We start from the raw sequence: 18,759 nt of genomic DNA, 5'->3' as shown, positions 1-18,759 counted from the left end.
AAGTAAAATAATTGATCATTTCACTACTTTCATTGAATTTGTATGATTTCTTCAATTTTATAGCATTAGAAAAAAAATTGATAAAAGACCGTTGAAAAAAGTGACAAAAATGTCGGAAAAAGTTTCAAAAACATGGGTGAAAAAAAAAAAAACGCATAAGAAATCGACTAAAACATCTGAAAAAGTGACTAAAGTGTCGAAAAAGACAACCAAAACATTGAAAAAAAAGATTGAAATTTTGACCCAGAAAAACAAAAAGTTGCATGGTCAACCGCAAGACAACACAAGGATTAACCTAATCTTCCTTTTTAACTTAATCTCACTTTACTTCTACGTGACGTTTTTATTTCTTACTGCAGCTATGTTACTTTATATATTTATATACTTATTGATTTGCTCTTTTCTTACTCTTATTTTACCTTGAATTTGACTGTGAGCAAATGCAACTAAACAATTTCCCTACGGGGATCAATAAAGTAATCTGATTCAGATTGTGCCCATTGTAAAAACAAAATGTTTGTTATGTATGTACATGTGTACGACCCATACATGCACACAGTCCTACACACTCACCATCTTGGTTTTAACCAGTTTTTCTATGGCGCTAACCAGCTCTGCAGCGCTGGGCACCTCAGAGGACGACTGCAGAGACGTTAGCAAGGACGAAGACTGAGAGAGGAAGAGGAGAGGAGGGTGTAAAGAACAGCATGTTAGAAAGGTCGGAAGGGGCGGGGAGATAGCAGGAAGTGGAAGAAAGAAAGGTGAGTTATAGCAAGAAAATAAAAAGGGGAAAAAATGGCAGTGGAAGAGAGAAGAGCTGTTAGTCAGCAGAGGACAGCAGCAGGTGGACACACTGCAGCATGTATACCAAATAAAAAGTAAAACGGATATCAAATTACACAACAAGGAATAATTGGCGATTACAAAATGGTAAAAGTGAAGTGTATCAGTAGGAAGTAGGGCCGGGACGATACGCTTTTGTCCCGATTCGATTCTTTCACGATACACGGGTGCCGATTCGATTTGTACTGCAATTTTCATTTATTGCGATTCTAGAAGTATTGCGATTTCGATAGTGTTGCGATTTTCTTTGCCTTTTTTTAACAAAAACTAAAGTTGAATAATACCTTTCTAGAGACAATATATCATGAGACATTTCTAAAAACTAATTGTTTTCTAAAAAGAACGCACATCACATGTCAGCCACTCAGTCTGACATTTAATTCATTTGTAAAGAACATCATAACATATGATGTAGTCGCCGTCGGCGGTACTGAACACACACATTTAGATGAATCATTGGTAAAAAAGAAAGAAAAGAAATAATAAAAAAAAAAAAAAAAAAAAAAAAAAAAATCAATTTTAGTGAAAAGAATCGGTTTTAAAAATCGTCGCAAAAGAAATCACGATACACACGTGATTTAACTTCTTTTTTTTCCACTCCTATTAGGAAGCATAAAAAAGCTCAATCTGCTGGAGGTTTGATAGATGTTAGCGGACAGATACATTCTAAATAAAGATATGTAAAGCAGACCTCTCCAAGCCATTATCAGTCTACATAGGATCCCTATCATGTACATGATACATCATGTAAACCCCCCCTGCCCCCCCGTCTCACCTTGTCGTCCTGAGCTGAGGGGTCCTTGATGATCTCCATGGGGGGGGGCAGAGGGGTGTGAGCCTCCTCGTCCTGCTCCTCCTCCCCGCCGCTCTGCATCCCAGAGGGGGCCTTAGAGAGGACATTGCCATCCTTACTGAGGAATCTCTGAAGGACACAGGAGACAGAATTCAAAATGGAAAATCCCTTTGTACCACCTTGTTATTTAACTGTCCCTTCCAAACACCTTATAACATGTACCAATCCTCAAACCGTTTCATGCTCGACAAAAAGCTGGATATTGTCACCACAAACTTGTACACATTTATGAAGTGCGTGCGTGTGTGTGTGTGTGTGCGTGCGTGTGCGTGTGTGTGTGTGTGTGTGTGTGGTCACGCTGAAGGGGAGGGGCTGGGATCTCGATTGCATTGATAAGGTAGGTAAATTAGGTGTGAATGCGTTTGTAAAACTGTATAGTCTGATGTTTTGTACTTCACTTGCATTGGGTATGTATTGTTTTACCTACCTGCCCAGGCACTACGAGTGGAAAATAGCAATTGTGCTACAACCGGGTGCAATGCATCTCTCCTTGTTCTTATACAAGGTTCATGTTTTATTATGCATTGTCCCTGTTTACATAAAATTACATTATCAACATCACTTCATCATAAAAAAATATCAGGCTGTCCAAACACTGTCCTTGAGTCAGACGTCCTCATGATGAACCCTACATACACCCGATTGGACAGACTCGCTTGGCTCTCATCAGTCTTTGCTTCCAAATTTCAATTAAAAAAACAGACAAACAAAACTTCAAATTTCCATTAAATACACTTGAAATGCATAATAGCATGATGTTGAGTCATGCTGCATTGTGTGCAGTTTGGGGAAGTGGTGATGAATCACAGATAAGGAACTCCTCATGGTTCTAGTCAGGCTCCATGAGCTTGCTGGTTGTTTTTAGAATAAAAGTCTGAGCTTGCAAGTGAATTTCGGTAGGCTGAGATACTCTGTAAAACACAAAGCTGCATTTGACTGAGTTACATCCATGTTTGTTCAATTCACACAGGCTTATGGGGCAAAAGTTCAAGCTGCATTTACTCATTCTAAACTGCCAGGGGATATTGTGTTGAAGAAGAGTTCTTTCCTGTGTTTTTATCATTGTAACTAATGCTGTCTCACTCCCCTGCAGCACAAACAAAAAAACAGCTTTGCGTTTAAATTCTGTTGAACACAACTTTTTTTTTTAAATCAATGCTCCAATATTACTTTTTGTCCTTTGTACTTCCCGTCTTAGATACGACGTGTCTTTAATGGTCATTAAACTGTGTTGACATTCTTGTTCTTGTTCAGGAACTAAGAAAAACAGCAATTGTTTCCACCTGAACGGCTATGTTTTTTAAGCTTTTATACATTTGTTTCATTCTTTCAGATGACAAACACTTCTGAATTTGTAATGAAGTCATAGAGAAAATGGAAGTCAACAGAAATGTAGGGCACAGAAGAATGCAGGGTTTTGAACAAGCAACATGAGTAGTTTGAAAAATATCCAAAGAAGTCAGATTGCTATTTTAAATAGAGTTTAAATATTGTCAGTAATCAGTGAGTCATTCAGGATCACATGTTTGTGTGTGTAGGTGCGTTTATGTGTCGGAGAAAAAAAAAGCCCTATCGGAAAGAGGAACTTACTGTCTATTACGTAAATGTAGTATTAATAAATCTCCATATACCTCCGTGACATGTTCACCCTAGGCCGGGTAGAGCAGATAGCTTTAACTATTGATGCTTTGTAGACTGAACAGATAACCAACCATAAAACAGGGTTTGGTAATCACATACAGTATTTTTGAGCACGATTACAGGTAAGGGATAATGTAGAGCGAGTTATTGCAAAATGAACCCCCGACAGGATGATGCGACTTTAGTTTTGGCAAAAAAACAACAAAAAAAGTGTGTTAGATTTTACTGTTGGAGCTGCGTCCATAGCAATGTAAACTTTAAAAAATATGTTTTATTATGAATTAAACTACCCAACAATATAACGGCCTACAAGTATATCTGAAATGATTAGACTATTAAACACTTAGTTGATTGACAGAACAGTTTGGATCGTTTCCAGTTTCTAAAATGTGAGGATTTTTTCTCATTGAGTACTTTTAATACTGTAAGTACATTTTCCTGATGATACCTGCATACTTTTACCTAACATTTTCTAGTATTTTTACAGTGAGGTATTAGTATTTTTACTTAAGGATCTGAATACTTCTTCCACCACTGTTAGCTTGTGTTAATATGTGACTTTGGTGAATCTGAACTAACCCTTTAAAAACACCAAAGTCGCACAATTACACAAACAAACTAACCGATTGAGGCAGCGGTAGACCAGCAACTTCTGTTCTGCGAGGTAAAATAACTGTTTTTGTCAAAGAAGTCTGGTGGCTTCAATTCCCCATCAGAAAGGGCTGTCTGACAGAAGGAAAAGCAGTGAAATAAGTCTAAGCTAATGCTTTGAGGTGTCTAAAAAGACATTTAGCTGCTCTGCCCCCGTCCACAGCAGTACATAGCTTAGCTTCCGTGTCGGTACTCCTGTCTGCTTCTCCTAACTGGGGACGAGCCGACCGCCATCTCCTGTAACTAACACACTGACTATGGAGAAGTACCGCGTACAAAAACCCAAACTATCCCTTTAAGCTATGAATTGTCAGCAGGTTTGTGAAATACCATTTGTTGAAAAGCAAACCACAGCAAGTGAAACATGCAATTCTTGAATCTTACTGCTTACCTCATCGATGATGTCATCCTGCATTGTAAGGTCAGGCTGTCCCAGGTCAATACTCTTCCTGCTTTCCTCTCTTCCTGTTCCGGGTCCTGTCAATCAATCAATCAATCAATCAATCAAACACTCAGCCCACCAGCTCATTACTCAAATACATACAGATGTAAACATTTTAACAATGATGAATTCTGGCATTATTACATTTTTTTAAGGATTCCAGTAATCAAGGAAGTTTTTAACAGCCTGGAGTTGCATTTGACAGATTCAATGGAAATAAATACAATTTTTGCAAGACATACACTACTGGTCAAAAGTCTGGGGTCACTTCGAAATTTCCATTCCACTCCATTATAGACAGAATACCAGCTGAGATCAGTTTAACCAGGGCAGCAGTTTTCAGATTACATTATATGCTTACATAATTGCAAAAGGCTTCTCCAATGTTTTCTCAGTTAGCCTTTTAAAATGATATCAGATTAGTAAACAGAATGGGCCTTTGGAACATTGGATGAATGGTTTCTGATAATGGGCAATGTAGACATTGCATTAAAGATCAGCCACTTCTTTCTACAACAGTCGAGAACCCTTTTGCAATTATGTAAACACATAATGTAATCTGAAAACTGCTGCCTTGATTAAAAAAAATGAAACTGATCTCAGCTGGTATTCTAAGTGACCCCAAACCTTTGACCAGTAGTGAATCTCTCTCTCTCTCTCTCTCTCTCTCTCTCTCTCTCTCTCTCTCTCTCTCTCTCTCTCTCCCGGTGTCTCTCCCTGGGTGTCGCCCTCTCCCTCCTTACGGTTGCAGGGAGTGATTAAGCGCACCGGTGCTCACGCCGTCATTAAGGACGTTAAGAGTTAAAAGCCCAGGAGAGGCAAGCGGACAGGACCAGTGGGCCAGTTGGCAGCTTCCAGGCTGTGTGTTGGTTGCAAAAGTAGTCTATACTTGGGGCGCCTGGGTAGCGCATCTGGTAGAGCGCACGCCCATTTTACAGAGGTTTACTCCTCGATGCAGCGGCCGTGGGTTTGACTCCGACCTGCGGCCCTTTGCTGCATGTCATTGTTTAACTTAAGTGAATTTGTTGTTTTATTCACTCAGAACCAGTTTCCTATTTTCCGTAGAGTGTAGTTTTCAGTTGGTGTTTTCAACTCTTTTGCAAACCTTTTATTTACAGTATCAATTAAACCTAATTTTGCTCATACACTTCCGCTAACCTGGATTCTTTTCCCCTGGGTTTTCTCTGGCGCAGTTGCAAGCAGGAATTTGCATATGACAACTTTTCCTATTGCATGCGAGAACACTCTGCCAGTACATGGTCAGGCAATAATGATACAATTGACGACATGGATTCAATGCAGCAGCAACAATTCAAATATTAAAGCACAAAGCAGGTCCTTTCAGAAGGCCTTTACTCGCAACAATATCGCCAGACTGATTTTGTGCTAGTGTACTAAAATGAACCGAAACCAGTGGCTACATGGAGGGGAAAACATCCGAGGAAAAATTGATGGCATGCTTTGAAATGTGGCAGAATCCAATCAGAGCTGGCTCAGCAAAGACTCATTACTCTGCTTTTATTCAACTTGTCAGTAATATGTTATTATGCTCAAGGCCCTTTGGTTGTGTTTGTTGTGTGTTTGTTGTATAACTGTCTTACCTAGGGATCGACCAATTATCGGCCTGGCTGATTATCGGGGCCAATATTTGGTAAATTGCAGATTATCTGTATCTGTGTTTTATTTTACCGATAATTGATAAAGTTAATTATTAAAAAGTGAGCTACTTTGGCTCCACTACAGCGCTGTAAGTCATCTGCAACACTTGCAAACAAACTGGTAATGTGTTAAAAATTCAGGAAGCCATTTTTGTATTTATTTATAGATTTTTTTTTTTTTGGACTTTGCATTATGTTTAAGTGTTTCAGTTGTATTACATACTTGCCTGAAGCATTTAAACAAACTTTTGCATTGGAGTTTCTAACATTTCAAAAATGTAAATGCTGACTAAAAGATTTTCATTTTTACTGTAAATGTATATCGGTTCTAAATATCCCTTATCGGTTTCAATAGTCCCTTTCTGACCGGAGTTTTTTTTAGCAGTTCCTAGAACATAACGTTCCTAGAACCCTTTTTTTTTTCTCGTGTTTTGACTGGACCAATTTGGGGATTATTAAGTTGCTCTGACCACAGTTCCTGTAACTCTTTCAGCTTCAGGGCATTTTTTTTCTGCATAGTGGTGGTTAGATGGCTGTGGTATAATAACAAAAGGTCAGTTCCTATGGCCACTTGGCCAGTGTGAATGCAAATGGAAAAAAACCGGTTTTGGGGGAGAGTAGTTAGTAGAACTGTTTAGAAGTGGACTGTTCCTATAACTACGTTCCTGTAACTACTTAGTCGGAAAGAGACTATTGACTACGAATAATCGGTATCAATATGGGCCCTGAAAAACCATTCGGTCGACCCCTAGTCTTACCAGTCTTCTTCTGTTTGGTATTGGGGAGTTTCTTGACGGAGCTGCCGTGGCTGAGGCGGCGGACTGGACTGGTCAGCCACTTCCTCAGAGTGTTCCCAGGGCGTTTGGGACCAGGGGAGCTGGACTGCAGCGAGCTGAGGGATGGCTGCGGCTGAAGGTTCGCCACGGACTCTGTCTTGCCATCAGAGCTGCTGACGGGATAGTTTTCTGAAAGAAAGCAGATAAAAGTTGACATTTTAGTAAGTTCCAATGAGCTGTACTTATTCCGCTTCCACAGCGCTACATTCTCTTTTTTTTTTTTTTTTAAATCAAGTAAGGGTTGATCAGATAAAGTTGACATTTTAGTAGGTTCCAATCACCTGTACTTAGGTTACATTTACATTGCTGCGTCTTGGTTTAAAAACAAATATCTTATGCGATGTTTACACCTCACATTCCCCCTGCTCTGGTGTTCCAGAGCCCCTAAACCGGAGACACTTGAAAACACTTCTGACCCCGTTTTGGTTTGGAATCTGCGGGGCTGTGTCGCAGTCTCAACGGCCGCAAACGGAGACCTTTGGCAACGCCGACACTGACGCCAACGTTTCGCCACCTGATTGGGTCTTAAATCGGTCATGACATCTCGTTCTGAGACAAAACTACTAATGTTACCATGGCAACTACCAGCAACAGGCGGAATATACATGCTGGATCCTGTTTACCCCGGCACGCATACGCCCAGTATACGAGAATGTTGATGAGATGTGCGGTTTGGGTGTGTTAGTTTAAACGAAGATTGGTTCTTCTCCTGGAGCTGAAAACACTTGTGTGCACGGAGATCGCTTTTGGCTCAAAACTCTTAAAAACCAAAACGTAGCAATGTAAACATAGCCTTATTCCGCTTCCATAGCGTTACATTTCTTTTAAATACATAAGGGTGGTGATTGAAGATTCAAACCTTACATGCTCAATACAAGGTCCTCCGGAAAAAATATCAATGAAAAGACAACATAATTCTGTAGATGCGTTTCTTTTCTAACTACACTTCATTAAAGCTCCCTTGTTCTGGGTTTCATTAGGTTGAAATAGGTTTCTGCCTCAGGATTAAAATCCAAGACGTGAAGTTCTTCATGATGCTTTGCGGGCAAATAGAAGGAACTTGAGGACTTTATGTCCTCCTCCACTTGTTGCTTTGTTATCATCACTCAAACGGAGGTTACAAGGTGTTTTGACATTTACAGTCTTGTTAAATCAGCTGACGGGAACATAAAAGTTCAAACACTCTTGACTTCATCGATCATCAATCCATCAGGTTCACACCCTGTTAGTTACTTCCATGAACCAGAAAAGCAGAAAGAGGTAGGCTGAGTGAGAGGGGGTGTGTGTGCGTGGGGTGTGTGTAAATTAGGATGCTATGTAGTAGTATCTTCCTTTTAAATATTCATATAAATATACAATCTTTAGTAGTGAGAAATCATAGATATTGCTAATTGAAATTACAACTGGTCAGAACTAACTTGAGGATCTTGAATTTGAGTTTCTAATCTATTCCTTTTTTTTTTTAATTTTTTTTTTATTTAAAAGAGATTTTTCCAGCTCTGTCATCTTTGTGTGGGCACAATGTGTGCCTTTGTTAATTATGTTCAGGCACTACAGCATCATGTTTGGGTGTTTTGTGAAGGGAATAAAAAACACTGTGAGATCCAGATAAGACTTTATATTAATGAAAAACAAAAATGTGTCTAGCAGCTGCTCTCATGTCACACACGCCTCGCCTGATAATACTGTCACTTCAGACACATGCTGCCATGCTGGAGATGCATTCCTTCTTCCCTCGCATGAGTATTAAGTTGGTATGCAGCGGTTAATCATTAAAATGAAATAAAAGATCAAGACATTGTTTCAACTGTTTAAGCAAAGGGGTATTTGGTTGTGTTAAAGCAGGAACCAGGAGGCAAGAAATAAATATATGTGTCATGTTGACCGTTTCACTGAGATGATATCACATATTTAAAGTTACAGTGACACATTAGTGCATAGTTCAAACCACAATGCAGCCTTTAAAACCATTCTAGTTAAGAGAAAAAGGAAGCAAAATTATCTCTGTCTGATGTCGGCTGCAAAGCCAGAAAACATTTGGACATCTGCGTGCGTGCCTGTGTGCGTGCCTGTGTGCGTGCCTGCGTGCATGTGTGTGAAAGAAATGGTAGTCATGTGTCAGGAGTGTTGTGGATCAGCTGCACTCTGCACAGCTGGGAGCTATGGGCTGCGGCTGCTGTGGTGTTGTGCTGTGTGCGCACCCTAACCCCTGCAGTACCATCCGTACACCTTCTATACAGAGATCCTTCGACACTGTTGTAAAGACGACCGTACATTACGCCGGCTTTGGCTTTCTTTACACTCAACAAAACAAAGCCGGCATAATGCTGTCCCAGTGTGGGATTTCAGCAAGCCTGCTGGCGGGAAAATAAAAGTGTCAAAGGGGATTATGAGCGTTTATCTTCATTTCTCTCCCTATTCATGTTCTCCCTTCCTTCCTCTTGCCCCCAATCTCTGACCTGCTTTTTATCTGAAAGTCTCCTACTTGTACATAAATGTATTTTGCTGTGCTGTAGACGGGAAAATAAACATGTGATATTATGTTATTTCTGTCACAATGTTCCCTTAAAATCACTTTCACTTCCTAGAAGTATTATAAGCCAGATCGGGGTCAAAGGCCAGCAGCGCAACAATGTGCAGAAAGACGCGTGCCTACTACCCAGCAACAGCCACGTTGGCTTGTAAGCAACATCTCGAACCATCTTTTTCTGCCATCTATATACATTTATCACAACTTTACAATACTTTTCATTTATTAAACAATGAAGTTGATAATGTATTAAATGATTTGTGGTATTTGTGCCGCATCACTTAAACTCAAACAATATGGTTGATATAAAATATTGTCCCACTTCTTTGGCCCCACACCTCTTCCCTTCATAGTGTGCAGCACTGCGGGTAAATGTGTCCATATTAGTGGGAGCTGTTGTTTTAGTTATCCGTCTGTGTCAGCAGTGTGGCAGAGATAAAACTGTATTCAAAACAGCAGCCAAGGTCACCTAGTGCTACTAAAGGTGCCTCTGTCTCCATTTTTTTTTTCCTCATTTCTGCCTGCCGAAACTCGCCAAGTTTGGTGTTGACAGGTCCCTGATGACTCTCTTCTAAAAAACACATTGACTCAATTTTAACATTTACCCTTATCTGTTGGTCTAAATATCCAACCCAAGAACACGCTGGCTTAAATAGTGATTACAAGCAGCAGAATGACAGGTGTCCAGCAGAGTAGCCTGTCTGTTCTGTATAACGTGGTGAAGTACGTCACGTGGGGATGAGGACAGAGAAACCACAAGCAACCTGCCCCTGTCACGATTTCTCCTGATTCTCCTAATCACCACCCCGCTGATTTTCTCCCCCGTCGTCACTCTGTCCCGGTGTTTCAGAGGTTACTCCCTGAAGTGCTCGAGAAAATGCAGTCATGCGATCTTAAGAGAGAAAAACATGTCATAGGTCATCTGTTCACCTGCGCGTGTGCTTTCAGCAGAACCAATGTCAGGCATTGAGTGGCCTTGACAGCTGGCTGACGACAGAAACTCATTACAGCCTCGAGAGCACACGCACGCACGCACACACAGACACATACACACACACACACACACACAGACAGAGACACAAACACGCACACACACAGAGACACAGACACACACACACGCACACGCACACACACACACACACACAGAGACACACACACAGAGACAGAGACACACACACACACACACACAGACAGACAGAGACACACACACACACAGACACACAGAGACACACACACACACAGACAGACAGAGACACACACACACACACAGACACACAGAGACACACACACACACACACACAGACACACACACACACACACACACAGAGACAGACACAGAGACAGAGACACACACAGAGACACAGAAAGACAGAGAGACACACACACACACACACACACACACACAGCTGACTGATAAGACATCATTGCTTTAACTTTTAAGAAAACGGACTGCAGAACCACAGTGTGCTGCCGTCAGCTGCTTGGAAGTTGACCAGTCACCACTACAACCAGGAACAGCTGTATATGGACCATGCCACACAATGAGCTTAAAAGCATGACCAAGAAAAAAATACTATACACACAAGGTCCATTGCTTGGCGTTTGTGACGCTTTCAACCACATCTTGCAGCCTTCCTCAGCGGAGGGAGTGATGGATTCAGTTGGTGAAACCTCAGTAACAGAATAGATGGAATTGAATATACCAGTCTTCATTGTCATTTTACATGTACGGAGGAAACTGAATGCGATCCAAACATCTGCAAAAGTGAAAAACAGGTAAATAAATAAATATAAAAGAGCTTCTCAATGTCACTATAAAAAATGTAATAAAAACGACGTGAGAAGATTGTGAAAAAAGAAAGACACAAAAACCAAAAGATACAAAACATTCACTGTGTGATTCGTCCTTAATACTCAAGTAGCATTAGGTGCAGTTATGGCTTTTGGGTAAACTGTTGTAAAGTATGTGATTGGTACTTAATGGCCCACAACACATTCCTCTATATTATGTCATCAAGCAAACTAGACGACCGCAGTTACACTAATGATCTTAGAAAAGGAAGAGGGACTAACAGCCCCAGGAACAAGGGGACTTTATTTTTTATTTACACTGGTTAAACAAAGGTGACAAAACTCATACATGCCTGTCTTTGTGACTGGAAGTCTTGAGGTGTTGTGGATACTACATAAATTACAGTGTCACCCGACACAAGACGAAATCCAAAATCCAAACCACCAGGTTTGTACATCTTCTATCTTGTTCCCGGTAAAATCACGCCCACACCAACGCAACAATTTTCTGACATAATGCTACAGTCACAAATGTGTCTCTCACACAAACATTTGAAACTTTCAAAGCTACACACAGCACAGAAAGATGATTTTAGGGGCCGTAATGAGTTTCTTTTTTTTTTTTTTTTAGAAACAGAACTACACACAGTTTGTCAGTGGTCATCATTTACCAAGGTCCAAAGCTTATTTTCAATGTTCATTTAAGAAGTGATTGTTAGGGAGTGTTGCAGTGTTACTACTTGTGGGAAACACTGAATATTGCATGTACTACAGAGTACAGCAGAGTCACACTGACGGCCAAAGTCAGGTGGGACCAAACAGGAAAGCTTTTGTTCAGCAGCCGACAGAAAGACAGACTGTCTACTGTTAAAATCCCCATCACTCATTATTCTTTAAACACACACACACACACACACACACCCTTTGTGTATGAATGGCTCTATTGATAAGAGAGTATTTAAATTTACACAAAAGAGTCCAGGTAAGTGACTAAAATAGTCTAACCACTAACTATCCATGTTCACTAGATGGCTAGGACTCAAAATCAGAGAAATGCATGCAAGATTAAAACACATTACAATGATGCTGCAAGAAGGCAGAGAATAAAAGAAGTAGCAGTACAGTATTTGTATATACAGTACATTGTAGTCCTCTTTCCAAGAACCCGCACGCTCTCCTCCCATCAGGCTTTTTTGTGTGTCAATGACAGGAAGTATTACAGTAATCTGGGAAGATGACATTCCTCTCATACCTCTCTCACTCTCACACTCCTGTGCCTTACATATTTGACATTACACACAACCGGACTGGCTGAATCTCATTTCTCATCTTACCCCTACCCCTTTGTCTTACCCCTAGCCATTGTCCCTCGAAAACGAGCGATAAGGGCTACGGGTGAAAACATACCCCTATGAAATGAGACACCACTTGGTTACATCATCAACAGGTCTGTTTGCAATAAATATTTCTATACACACTGCAAAGTGTGTTGTATATCTGTTTCAGTTATCACTGTTTTGAATGTCATTGATGTTCAGAAACACTTTTTTTGTTCACAAAAAGCTGTCTTTATTGCCCAATAAAGTAAACATATTACAACTATTAGAACCATAACTTACATGTCACACACACATATAAAAAAGGCACTCAAATGTATAAAACTAAAAAAAAAGACACACAAGACCACAAAACAACAAAAAAAAACTACAGCTATTCTGAAATTCCAGACCCCAGTCTGATGCCTGTTGGCCAGTAACCTTTCCCTCCATACCCCATTTCTTTCATTAGTGTCCTGTATCATAACCAACAACAATGTACAGGTGCATGAACAGGAATGAATTACACGATTACAATAATACAGTACCAATACAATAATGAATGGCTACAACATGAACGCAGAAACTTCTGCTCGTTTTCAGCCCAAAAGTGGATCAGCTGCCGGGTTTCCTCCGGCATCCCTGTGTGATACAGGACGGTATATGTAACGCATGTACCGATGTCTCCAAAGCAAGTAGTGTTATACACTGATATCAAACGAAATTCACTGCTAATGGAGTTTAGTTAACACTGTAGACATGCGTGGAGTCCATTCAAGGCAGAGAAATGCGGGACTGTTGTGCAAATAACAGTCCCGCGTTAGCTTTAGCATTAGCGTAGCAAACTAGCGATTTTTTAAAACGTTTCAATTACAAACATGGTTGCAAATATATATGTACAGGACTGTGTAGAGCACAACAAGACTTTTGTAATTTTTTAAAATCAATTCTTTAAGCCGAAAATACTTACATTTATGGGTCTCTCTAGTCGATCTGGTCGCCATTGTTGCCGGCTGCGCAGTGTATTCTGGGTACCCCTTGCTTTCAAGTAAGCTTGCGACTTTGCTTAAAACTAAGGGGTATGTACCCCTTCCCCTTAGCCCTACCCCTCAATCAAAATGAAAATTGATAACTCTCACGTGAACGCGCAAAACTAAGGGGAGGGGGTAAGACAGAGAAATGAGACGCAACTACTCAAACACATTTACTGACTGTATCACTAGGGCACTACTTTAATGACAGAGATGCACCGATACCGACTATAGTAATTCTAGGTTTATATACTATATACATTATATACTGGTATATGACCAATTTGTTGCAGCATTTGCAAAGTTTACACTTGAATTGTAATTCCTGTTCATTTTTTAGATTTTGTACTATGTTGCTGGTGCACAATTTATTTAATTGTTTGTTTAATAATAACGATTTAGTAAATTTATATCTATGTATTTATGTCTCATTTTGTTTTACAAAGAAAAAAACAGACAGACAGACACACACACAGACACACACACACACACACACACACACACAGTCCCTTATCCAAGGAAGCTATAGAGTTAAAAAAAAGGAACTTCAATTGAGTCTTCAAAGCAGCAGAGTTGGGAAACTTTACAACAGCAGGAGGTTACATAACGGGCCTGTTACATGGTAGCAAAACAAATATGCATTCATACAGACACATTTCATCTCTGACTTGAGAAGACTTCAGTATCCTGCTTGTCTCTACAATCTTCTCAATTATTCTAGCTCTCCCACTCTGTCATATTGTATATGATTCAATCGTGCACTGAGCCACTGAATTGGGCCAGTATTCCTTGAAACAGCAGTAGGAGTAGAAATGATACTCGCAGTGGAGGAGGGTCCACCTTTTTCTAAATGAGCAAATACAGAATCACTTCCAGTCCTCCCAGTTAGAGCGTCAACACCAAGAAAATCTCTAAATCTCTAATTGCTTTAAATGCAGATTATTTTGATAATGCTAGAGCTTGTTAATGCGGCAAGTAACTCTACGTTGTACACTGGAATATAGTTGACATTGTCACCAGGTATCCAGACTGAACCAACGATGCCTGTATCCTGAGATGACTGAGGCTGGGGGGCTTTTAATCACGTTCAATTTACTTCAGACACCAACACAGACTGGTGTTCTGTCAACAAATCAGTGTGGATATAATGCTTTTGCCTTTTATGGCCACTTGTGGACTTTTCTCCTATAACTTGCTATTTCCTCTTATCTTTGATCCACTCATGATTTTTTTTCTTTCTTTTTTTTCTGTCCTTTAGAGCTGCCCCGTCTTATGTGTCTTGTGTATTTATAAGTATGTGTATTGATGTGCTGTGTATATTTATGTTTTGTTTATGCTTTTGTTTCTTCTGTTAAATCACTTTTTAAGCTGTTGTTTTTAAAGGTGCTATACAAATAGTTATTCTTATTATCATCATCATCATCATCAGTAAGATCATTCATGAAACGTGTCACCCATAGCAACAAAGTCAACCCTGTTCTTTAACTTTACTCCAGATTCCTCTCAATTTCTTGAAAGCTGCTCTCAGCTTGGTGCTAAAGAAAAAAGGTCTTAGTCCATTTAGAAGTCCTTGTGGTAGGAAAAGATACTATGGCCACATCCCAAAGTCCGGACTCACAGACTCACAGACATTGGTGCGCGTTCTCGCAAAATTCGTAAGGGCTTAGGGTTGTCCCAATTTCAAAGCGTGAGGGTTTGAGTACACACTTACCGAGCCCTTTCCGTGAGTCTGCATCGATGCAGACTTCACCAAAGGGAATTACCCACAGTTCAAAGCATTGTGACGTTTACCGCGGAGACCATAGGGAAATCCGGAAATTGCAAAAGGTAAACAACAGCACGACACACGACCACAGAACTGACCAACCTGTTGTCCAGCTTGAAAACAAGAGCCGTCTCCTGTGCCTTGGCTGTGTGGAAAGCAACAAACTAAAAAATGAAAATTCCCAAACCAGCAAGTGTCAATAAACGTTGTCAAGGTAACGTGATTTCATGAAGTGCTGTCCCAATCCCATTTATACCTATCTGAGCCCATATGGCCTCACACACTCACTCACTTAGCACCATCAACTAAGTCTGCAAGTCTTTAGTCCTCAGGGCTCACTTTGGGATTGAGCCAATGTGACTACACCCCTATTTATGGGAACTTGGGTGACATAATGGGAAATACTCTGGAAAACACCTCTTAACGGAAACTGAAAGACGTTACAGATACGATAACTGACAATCTAGTGCCAAATATATGCGTTTTACAAATGTAGAAATTAAGACTACTTACTCATTTCTGGAGGGAAATGAAGATAAGTAACAAAGGAAAGGCAGAAAAGCTGTCAAATTAAATCGCTTTTGTCATGACTAGTCGAACACCGTGCAACGTGGAATTCCCATACTGTCTATGGAGATTCCACGTTTCACGGCATTCGACTAGTCATGGTTTTCAAGATGGCTCCCGCAAGTAAACATGAACGTGACTGTCTTTATAATCTATCTTTTTAATAAACTATCTGTACACTTACAACGTTGTCAATGCTTCGGTTCACATTTAGGGACCCTAATTATGCTAACGTTAAAGTGTGGTGATGTTTCGAGCCTTTTTAGTGGTATTAAATAGCGATTTAATTTGAGTGTCCCCATGCCCTACATACTAGCATTGTAAGCTAACCAGCGGTCCGCGGGAGCTCCGAACTCATTCGATTAGCATGAAAACATGTCCCAGAGAGCGACAGAGTAGGTACACAACAGTTAATAACCCCTAGGTTCGTTTTGCGCCGGAATTGTCCTTTAAGTCTAGTTGTTGGGAAAATCACAACAGTTCTCTTACTCCACTGCTGCTAACACTGCCTCCCCACTGACCAGACATCTCTAATATTGAGAAGTATAAGAGCCTCGGTCCCGATTTAAAATTGAGTGTGAGGCAGTGGAGCGAAGACAGCTAATGCGGTCTCTGTCCATTATCTCTGCTTAGAGACAGAGTGTGTGTGTGTGTGTCTCATTGTCAGAGTAGTTTCCTGCCCATCTTCAGGTTTAATGGGTAATGGACGGACGTAGGATCACTTTACACCAGAGTTAATCACTCTGGCCACAGTGTGAGTGAGTGAGAAAGTGCCTCTGTGTGTGTGTGTGTGTGTGTGTGTGTGTGTGTGTGTGTTGGAATTGTTTGTACAGTTTATACACATGGAGATGCATGCATAACACCTATGTATTGTAAGATATTGAATCATACATCATATGCTATATGATTCAATGCTAAAGCAATGATGTGACATTTATAAAAAGTGTTTAACACTGCCAAGATCTAGGTTATTGAGGGAATACGCTGACATTTTTAGGAATACAGAACCGAAAGCAAGGGCACATTTCACTCAAATGCACACAGAGATGAAACGGGTTGCTTTCCCAAACTCAGACTGTTATTCATGAAGTTTGAAAATATGAAAATGTTGCCACTGTCCATCACAGGTGACCCTGCTGATATGCTTGTGACCCAAGTGATCAAATTCAGTGTGTCACTTAGATGTGTCCTCACCTACAGTAAATTTACAGCTGACTAGATCACCTGGGACCCATTTTGGTATCACTGAAATCAGTGTAACCAGTTCAGCTACATGCCACTCTGTACTCCAGTCCGTACAGCATGAATCTCAGATGCCCTGGGGCCAAAGTCCACTGTCTATCCACACACAGGAACTGAGTTAAAGGGTAACTACTGTTTTTTTCAAGGTGGACCCAATTTTCCTATGTTTTTGTGTCTAAGTGACTGATGGGAACAACAATCTTTGACAATGGTCCAGTATTAACAGACAGTATATAAAATGGACCAACAGATCCCGTTGCTCTGAACGGAGACCAGCGAAGTATATTAGAAGCACTTTTCCGGTGAGCGCTGAGCGTTACTGCACAGCCTCCAACTGAGAGAGACGACGTAAATGTGACGTGAGCAACCTGTCTGAAAACTAAGTCTTCTGGTAGCTGTGCCACGAGAAATCTCAATCATTCCGAATCTAGCAGAGACGGAGAGCGTAGGTATATGTAAGGAGATAACATAGGCACAGGCTAATTATTGATCACTAAAATGCTAGTTAACATAAGTAATTAAACTTAAACAGCTAATGTAAGTTGAAACTGCCTGCAAGCTTCTCCTGTACTATACGGTAATTCCTCTACTATGCAACAGAAAGTCCCGTGGTTATGACACAATCGTTAGCCTATTTTTACAAAAACGTCTGCTACGGAGCCATAACGTGAGGTACAAGGTAATGGAGCCTTTTATAAATCGTCGTGTTTCTTTAGAAATAAACAATGGACAAATAGAGTCTTTAAACGCTTCAGATGTAAAGTTATTCTCTGTCGAAGTGACGTCAAAATGAATGGCAGTCATGGGATGCTAATGGAGGGCGAGTGCTTGTTAGCATCAAAATGGCGCCATAGGAGTTACGCTTTGTGAGGAGAAGCTTACCCTATACCTTGAGTATTAAGCAAGATCGCTGCAGTCGGCAGCGGCGAAACAAGCTACAATGTAAGTTAGTAGGGCAATTGTCCAGCTTGTATTTACCTTCACAAAAGGGCTCATTTTGCCACTGACAGACTCAGATTAATATTCTAAGTGTCTGACAACATTATGGAAAGGATTTCTAAGGAGGTCGACCTTTCTGTTAAAGACTAAGATCATTTTTTTAAACATAAAAACATCTGCGAAATTGCTTTTGCTAAACCCACCAGACTCCATGTAAATAAACAGTAATTTTAGCACAGTAAAATAGACTTCATTCAAAGTCGACAAACAAAATAAAACTATGAAAATCTGTTTTCGGTCGTGTGTCCACTTTTCCAACCATCACAACTCTAGTTTTGGTTGAAATAAACACAAAGTTTACTGATTTACATGTAAAAATATTTTGGCTCTATACACGCTAAAAGTATTGCTTTTTGGAGTCTGGTGGGTTTAGCGCTAGCGACTTCAGAGCCGTTTCTGGTTAAACAGAAAAGTCTCAAAGACGTTTTAAAGGTCTATCTCTGAAGGGATCCTTTCCATAATGTTGTTAGACACTTAGACTATTAATCTGAGCCTGTCAGCGGCAAAACAAGCCCTTTTGTGAAGGTAAATACAAGCTGGACAATTGCCCTACTAACTGACGTTGTAGCTTGTTTCGCCGCTGCCGACTGCAGC

General features: G+C 40.4%; 1 protein-coding gene and 1 long non-coding RNA gene across 10 annotated transcripts in view; one reads left to right on the top strand and one right to left on the bottom strand.

The window, feature by feature from the left end:
- The window catches only part of kalrna (kalirin RhoGEF kinase a), a 225,550-nt gene that overhangs the window by 57,018 nt on the left and 149,773 nt on the right, over positions 1–18,759 (bottom strand). For 8 of the 9 annotated variants that reach the window (XM_036004305.1, XM_031307530.2, XM_031307661.2 and 5 more), the window contains 4 exons: positions 6,847–7,053; positions 4,380–4,465; positions 1,619–1,765; positions 574–669 (listed from right to left, as the gene is read on the bottom strand). In XM_036004305.1, the coding sequence (XP_035860198.1) occupies positions 574–669; positions 1,619–1,765; positions 4,380–4,465; positions 6,847–7,053 (536 nt within the window). The remainder of the gene's footprint in view (positions 1–573; positions 670–1,618; positions 1,766–4,379; positions 4,466–6,846; positions 7,054–18,759) is intronic. The other variant, XM_031307602.2, reaches the window with a different exon arrangement.
- On the top strand, positions 164–15,501 carry LOC118495595. Its single transcript, XR_004898067.1, has 3 exons — positions 164–534; positions 8,199–8,203; positions 15,279–15,501. It is a non-coding gene; the product is annotated as an uncharacterized LOC118495595 (long non-coding RNA).

The sequence above is a fragment of the Sander lucioperca genome, chromosome 8, assembly GCF_008315115.2.
Source record: "Sander lucioperca isolate FBNREF2018 chromosome 8, SLUC_FBN_1.2, whole genome shotgun sequence".
Classification (NCBI taxonomy): domain Eukaryota; kingdom Metazoa; phylum Chordata; class Actinopteri; order Perciformes; family Percidae; genus Sander; species Sander lucioperca.
Note: the sequence above shows the minus strand (reverse complement) of the source record. Positions and strands in the feature narration are given on the sequence as shown.